We start from the raw sequence: 7,317 nt of genomic DNA, 5'->3' as shown, positions 1-7,317 counted from the left end.
TTTAGGGTCTTGGATGGAGGTGAGGGAGGAGGTGTGGGCACAGGTTTTGCAATTCCTGTGGTGGCAGGGGAAGGTGCCAGGATGGGAGGGTGGGTTGTAGGGGGGCGTGGACCTGACCAGGTAGTCACGGAGGGTAATCACGGTCTTTGTGGAAGGCGGAAAGGGGTGGGGAGGGAAATATATCCCTGGTGGTGGGGTCTTTTTGGAGGTGGCGGAAATGTCGCAGATGATTTGGTTTATGCGAAGGTTGGTAGGGTGGAAGGTAAGCACCAGGGGCATTCTGTCCTTGTTACGGTTGGAGGGGTGGGGTCTGAGGGCGGAGGTGCGGGATGTGGAAATCTATTACTTAGAACTGGAACTTCAGTTGGCTCCAGTTAACTCTGCAAATCAATGACAAACAAGTTTATGCCAGACAAGTTGAAGGAAGCTTAACATTGCTCTCTATTGGAAAGGTGCATGACTTTAGCTGGTAATAACAATGTAAGAACTAAGAGAAGAGTAGGCAATTCAACCTCTTGAGCCTGCTCTGCCATTTGATATAGTCATGGCTGATTTCATCTCGGCCTCAACTCCATTTTCCTGCCCATCTCCATAATCCTTCAACTCATTAAAAATCTATCTATCTATCTACCTACCTATCTATCTGCTGAAATTTACTCAATGTCCCAGTATCCACCATACTTTGGGATAGTAAGTTTCACAAATTCATAACCCTTCAAGAGAAGCAATTTCTCTTCAGCTACTTTTTAAAAATCTGCCACCCAGTGGCAAAATGATAACCTTTCATTCCAGATTGCCTCATATGAGGTAACATCCTTTCTACATCTATTTTGTCAATCCCCTTTAACATCTTCCATATCTCAATTAGAATTCCTCTCATTCTTCTAAATTCCAGTGAATATAAGTCTAAACTTCTCAATCTCTCTTCATAAGCCAAACCCGTCATCTCTGAAATCAGCCATGACTATATCAAATGGCAGAGCAGACTCAAGAAGTTGAATTGCCTACTCTTGCTCTTAGTTCTTACATTGTTATTACCAGCTAAAATCATGCACCTTTCCAATAGAGAGCAATGTTATACTTGGGACTCATTAAGATTTCCTTGAGCTAAGGTAGGTTGGGCACAATTGCTTAGTAATCAAACAGAAATTGCTTGTACAATTTCTCATTAAGTTCTAAATGTGGGGATTGGTTTCTGTTTAACTCAGATTCTCAGCTGACTCAAAGATGATTAAACAAGTTATTAAAAGGGAGAAAACTGTAATATTCTGCTCAAAATGAACTTGAACCTCTAAAATGAATTGTTGTTTCCTTAAAGGGTCAGTGGTGTGATATACAGCTGTGAAGTCCAAAGAAAATTCCATTGTTCATTCTTGCTTTGTACAAAGCAGGTATTGCAATCAAGTTGTCAACAAGTATGTTGCACTTGTCCTGAATATTATTCTTATGATGGGCAGTGGGATTAGCAAAGGTCCTACTCTTGATCAATGACACCTGATGGAAACATGTGGAAGTTAGTTAGGGGAGGTAGAGGGTGGAATGTTATGCTCCCAATCACTCACTAACTAGTCTCACTTGTGAAAAATGAATATTTATATCAGGTATTGAATAACCAACTGCAGTTGGGAAATACCACTTTCTAGAAAGTATACCTAGTAAGATATAGTTAAAGAGGAAAACACTGTAATCAACATTTTCTTTTAACCACCTCACACTTTCACTGTCATGCTGAAACACTACAGAAATAATTTTTCATGTCTAGAAGCAAAGAACACTTCAATGTCAGTTTTTGCTTCAAATTAAATGCTATCTTCTCTTTATTTTTCTTATATACTATACACATTTTAAAGTGCATGAACCTACCCATCTTTGGTGATATTGAGCAGTATAACATTTAGTTTATAAAGACACAGTATAATACCATTAATAGAAATCAATTAATTGTTTTGATGTTGCTGTGAGGCATTTCACATTGAATTATTTTCTTGCTTGGCAGATGATGATGACAAGAATACCCTTTCCCTTGGGCTGCAGACATTAAGGTCTTTGAAGGTAAAAATGTCACAAATAATTTTCTTTTGGGTTTGTAAGAGACATTCTGGGCTGGATCTTCCTGTGGGTTTGGAACACTAACATTGGAGTAAATGGGAGGCTTAAGCCACATTTGCTGATAGCTACTTTCCTGGAGGTGGACTCCTAATTAAAGGATCAGTGGCTCTGAAGTGTCGACAGCTTGACCAGGACAAGTGGACATTGTTGAGGCAAGTCATGGATCCAGTGGCTCATCCAAATGAGTGTGCTCTACCGGTGAAAGTTAAAAAGGACATCAATTTCTTGGTTGGAAGGTTTGTAGGTGGAGAAACTGGCAATTTAGTGGAGTTCCACATTTGGTGTCAGGTTATCTTAGTGACATATTCCCAGAGGTGACTAGGATGTAGGATGGCTGTTGCTCATTGGAGGTGGGTGGGCAGTTAAATAGTTAAGGACCTAATTAGGGACAATTTCGAGGTCCAATTGAGACTATTTTGCCAACAACAGTACAGCCATCTCAGGAGCCTACCTGCAAGAAGTTTGGAAGCATCTTGGGACTGGAAGGCTAAGGCCACATTGATGGGTCCACAGAAGGAAAGGTCACGACCACAGTCTCAATAAAACCCTGCCTTAAAAAAATTAATGAGCCTATCCTTTAAAAGTGTCTCAATGTCAAGACAGCCAAGCATTCTCCAACCTGGCTCTGCAGTCTATACCTCTCTCAGTAGGTGCTAAAGCTCTCTAGCCTCTTTCTCCAATGGCTTGGAGTGCTACAGATAAGCAAACTTCTAGCAATTTGTCCAGATCACCCCTAATTAGGACCTAAAAGTATATAAATTAATTGCCTGGTTCCGCTCAGTTGTAAGCTAACATGTCTTCCTGGCCTCTTCCAGGTAATTCCCCAGCAGGAGAAATGCATGAGGGATTTTATTCCCCGCGATTTTATTTCTGCTCCTTCAATGCTGCCTGACCTGCTGTGCTTTTCCAGCACCACGCTAATCTTGACTTTATTCCCCACCACCCTGCCTTCAAGCTCACTATTTGGATCCAGGAACTTAGTACCCGCTGTGTCCTATTTGTAATGTCTTTTCTATTTTTAGTGCATCATTGATATGGAAAAGCAATATTTAATCCTTGGAGAGAAGGAAAAAGAGGAGATTCCCTTTCTAGGAATTGACAACATTGAAGACTGGTAAGTGTAATAAAAATAACCTGTCTGCACAAAACTACATTGCATTACTATAATCATTTGATATTATTATGTAAATTCCATATTTAAGAATTGTTAACAATATAGCAGGTAGGTGTATGGGAGTTATGTTGGCATTTGAATAGGATTTCAATTAATTGAGTAATCACACAGTGACAAAAACTACGCAAAGGTTTTGATTTTTTTTAAGAAAATGTGCATACTGCAGACAAATGAGTTGATGTTAAGCCCTCACTTAACAGAAGTGGTATATGTCAGCTGACTTGGATTTAAGTTATCAAAGATTGTCACCAAGTTTATGTCACAAAGTACTATTAACAGATGGTTCTGACCATTCCTCCCATCAATTGGCTACATTGTCATCTTTATCTGCTAATGACTTCAGTAATGAAGGGAAAGAAGCTAACTGTGTTGTAGAGGATACCCCAAAAATAATGAATGTATATGCTTATCATGAGAATGTGCATAAAAAATGTCAAGAATGGGATAGTGCACATCAATGTGTTTATTGTAAATAGTGTGCAATGGGAATATGCCTGATGCAGAAAGGACAGAGCTTGCTTTTGAGTGTGAAATGGCGCACTCATACATTTGTGTAATCAAAAAATAGTTAGATCTAATTTCATTATTTATTACTACCTTAACCTAAAATGTTCGCATTTTAAAAATATTCTTTAAAAACATGCTTGAATTTTGTCCTTTAAACTAACAAATAATTATTTTCTTTCTAAATCCAGCTCTCCATAAATTACAGATGAAAGTTGATTCTGAATTGTGTGGCAGTTAATTACAGAGATGCTCTTCAGTGGTTAGTGCACAAATATGACCAAATATACAGTATATTGCTTCTGTAATTTCAATTTACACATTTTGCTTCTTCAGCATTGCCACTGGCCAGCATTACACTTTGGCTGTTAAATTTCCCAAGCATTTAGTTTATCAATTAAATCTAATTTTGATTATTTAGTATTTGCATAGAGTACAATATTAATTACAAAGAATATTTTACTCTGCTTTGTGTAGAAGTGTTGGATTTAATTTATTTTCCAAAGTAATATCGTTCTGTTTTATGGGATAACCTTCGTTCACCTGTGCACTCTGTGAAAGTGAAAGATTAACTTTACTATTCCTACTCAGACTTGTAATCCTGGTGATTTCACTATATGTTAAAATCCGCTAAAGTCTCTAACTTTATTGCATATATTTAGATACTATAGACATTTAATAATGGCTACAGTATGACAAATAAGTGAAATAATGTTACATTCTGTGAGGTTTAAAGACAACTTTTATAAGTGCAAGCATCATCCGGATTATATGTGATAAGCCTACACTTGTGTAGAATTCCATACTTTAAACATTGAAAAGATTTCTGTTTTCAAAATAAGGCCTATCTTTTTTCTTGTGTGATCTATACATAACCATTTATTCTTTCCAAATGTTGATTCTTGTGCATAAAGAATCATAGAACAATTATTTTTAGAGAATATTAATGTAGTCCTTTAAGAATTGAGATGCAACTTGAACAGATTGATATACTTGGGTCATTCACCACTATCTTCAGTTGATTCGGATCACTTTTGACACAAACTATGAACTTTAACTGTTCCATATCTATAGTAGGTGATAGAGTTTATTGATTTGCAGAGTATAATAGTATGAAATGAGGGGAAGATATGGGATTGCATCCTGAAATTTAACATGTATTTATTTGCTGGTCTTTGGTTGTCTTGGGAAGTCTTCCAACAAAGTGGGAAATTCCATTAGTGAATCATTCCAGAGTAACGTTTTGGTTTGTTCTCACATTGGCATAAGAGAGCAGTTAAAGGAGACAAATAAGCTAAGTACTCTCTATCCATGAACTAAAGAGGGTTTAGTGATATTGGAAAAAATGAAAAACACAAGGATAGTAGAACATAGAACAGTATAGCACAGTATAGGCCCTTTGGCCCATGATATTGTGCCGAGCATTTATGTTAATCTAAGATCAACCTAACCTACACACCCCTCAATTTACTGCCGTCCATGTGCTTATCCAGCAGTCACTTAAATGTCCCTAATGTCTCTGACTCGAATACCACCGCTGGCAGTGCATTCCATGCACCCACCACTGTCTGCATAAAGAACCTACCTCTGACATCTCCCCAATACCTTTCTCCAATAACCTTAAAATTATGACCCTTCGTGATAGTCATTTCTGCCCTGAGGAAAAGTGTCTGGCTAGCTACTCTGTCTATGCCTCTCATTGCCTTGTACACCTCTATCAAGTCACCTCTCTTCCATCTTCTCTCCAGTGTGAAAAGCCCAAGCTCACTCAACCTCTCTTTGTAAGACAAGCCCTCTGATCCAGACAGCAAGCTAGTAAATCTCCTGTGCGCGCTCTCGAAAGCATCTGCATCCTTCCTATAATAAGGTGACTAGAACTGGACACAATATTCCAAGTGTGGTCTAACCAGGGTTTTAGGGAGCTGCAGCAAAACCTCGCGGCTCTTAAACTCAATCCCCCTACTAATGAAAGCCAAAATACCATAGACCTTCTTAACCCTATCAATGTGGGTGGCAACTTTGAGGGATCTATGTACATGGACCCCAAGATCCTACTGTTCCTCCACACTGCCAAGAATCCTATCTTTAATTCTATATTCAGTATTCAAATTCGACCTTCCAAAATGAATTACATCGCAATTATTCAGGTTGAACTCCATCTGCCACTTCTCAGCCCAGCTCTGCATCCTGTCAATGTCCTGTTGTAATCTGCAACAGCCCTTGACACTACCTACAACACCACTAACCTTTGTGTCAAGGGCAAACGTACTAACCCACCCTTCCACTTCTTCATCCAAGTCACTTACAAAGAGCAGAAGCCCAAGAACAGATCCCTGCGAGACACTACTGGTAACTGAACTCCAGGTGGAATACCTTCCATCCATTACCGCTCACTCTCTTCTTTCAACTAGCCAATTCTTATATCCAGACAGCCAAATATCCCTGTATCCCACACCTCCTAACTTCCTGAATGAGCCTATCATGGTGAGCCTTATCAAATGCCTTACTGAAATCCATATCCACCACATCCACTGCTTGACTTGCATCAACATGTCTCATTACATCTTCAAAGAACTCAATAAGACTTGTGAGGCATGACCTGCCCCTCACAAAGCCATGCTATCTTTAATCAAACTCTGTTTTTCCAAATAGTCATAAATTCTAATTTTCGGAATACTTTCCAGTATGTTGCTTACCATTGATGTAAGACTGACTGGCTTGAAATTCCCAGGGAGTTCCCTATTCCCTTTCTTGAGCAGAAGAACAACATTCACCTTCTTCCAATCAACTGGTATTACTCCTGAGGATAATAAATACAAACATCAACAACTGCTATTTAAAACTACGTCTCCATTCACATAATCAAGATGAATGGCTTGCCGCTACAACAAATGATATTTTATTGTCTATAGTATTTGAAGATGAAAACATAGTAAATTCATAATTGTTCTAGAATTCTGCTCAAATATGGCCAATCAGATTTAATTTGTAGTTTGATACCATGAGTGGCAATTGTGTCTGGATGTTAGTTACTGGAGCAAGTCCGTATTTTAGATCGAGCATGTTGGGTGAATGTTGTAGAATCTGATGCAAGTTAGTAAGAAGACGTTTTTTCCTTAGCTATGAATTTTTATTGCTCTCAAATCGCCCTCTTGCCAGCTAACTTTTAAGTTGGGGAGGTGGAAAGGCAGTGGTAAATAATGTTCTGGTCATAATATCAAATACCAACAGAAATATTGAATGAATTCTTTGTATTTCTGCATTGAGGAGATAATTGGTCAGAGGGTATTTACGCTTTTCAGATGGACTGATTTCGGACCAGCATTAATCAGAACAATATGCATGGCATTCTTAATTAAAACAGGTATCACTTTGGTGCATTTCAATTTTTGATAAAGTGACTTGTACTCTTGATGGGAGGGCTACTGACTCCAGATACTTCAGTCAACATATGTTCAAAGGTCATGTTTTATCATCTTGCTGTTTAACGTTTGTTTTCTTTTTAAGTTATTCATGGGCTGCAGACATCA

General features: G+C 38.4%; 1 protein-coding gene across 2 annotated transcripts in view; it reads left to right on the top strand.

Annotated features, from left to right (window-relative positions):
- The window catches only part of LOC122557810 (nuclear receptor-interacting protein 3-like), a 17,944-nt gene extending 12,719 nt beyond the window's left edge, over window positions 1-5,225 (top strand). For both annotated transcript variants that reach the window (XM_043705868.1, XM_043705867.1), the window contains 3 exons: window positions 1,997-2,052; window positions 3,132-3,223; window positions 3,979-5,225. In XM_043705868.1, coding sequence (XP_043561803.1) covers window positions 1,997-2,052; window positions 3,132-3,223; window positions 3,979-3,988 — 158 coding nt within the window. In that variant the 3' untranslated portion in view covers window positions 3,989-5,225. The remainder of the gene's footprint in view (window positions 1-1,996; window positions 2,053-3,131; window positions 3,224-3,978) is intronic.
- The last annotated feature ends 2,092 nt before the right edge of the window (window positions 5,226-7,317 follow it).

Source organism: Chiloscyllium plagiosum, chromosome 16, assembly GCF_004010195.1.
Source record: "Chiloscyllium plagiosum isolate BGI_BamShark_2017 chromosome 16, ASM401019v2, whole genome shotgun sequence".
NCBI lineage: Eukaryota > Metazoa > Chordata > Chondrichthyes > Orectolobiformes > Hemiscylliidae > Chiloscyllium > Chiloscyllium plagiosum.
Note: the sequence above shows the minus strand (reverse complement) of the source record. Positions and strands in the feature narration are given on the sequence as shown.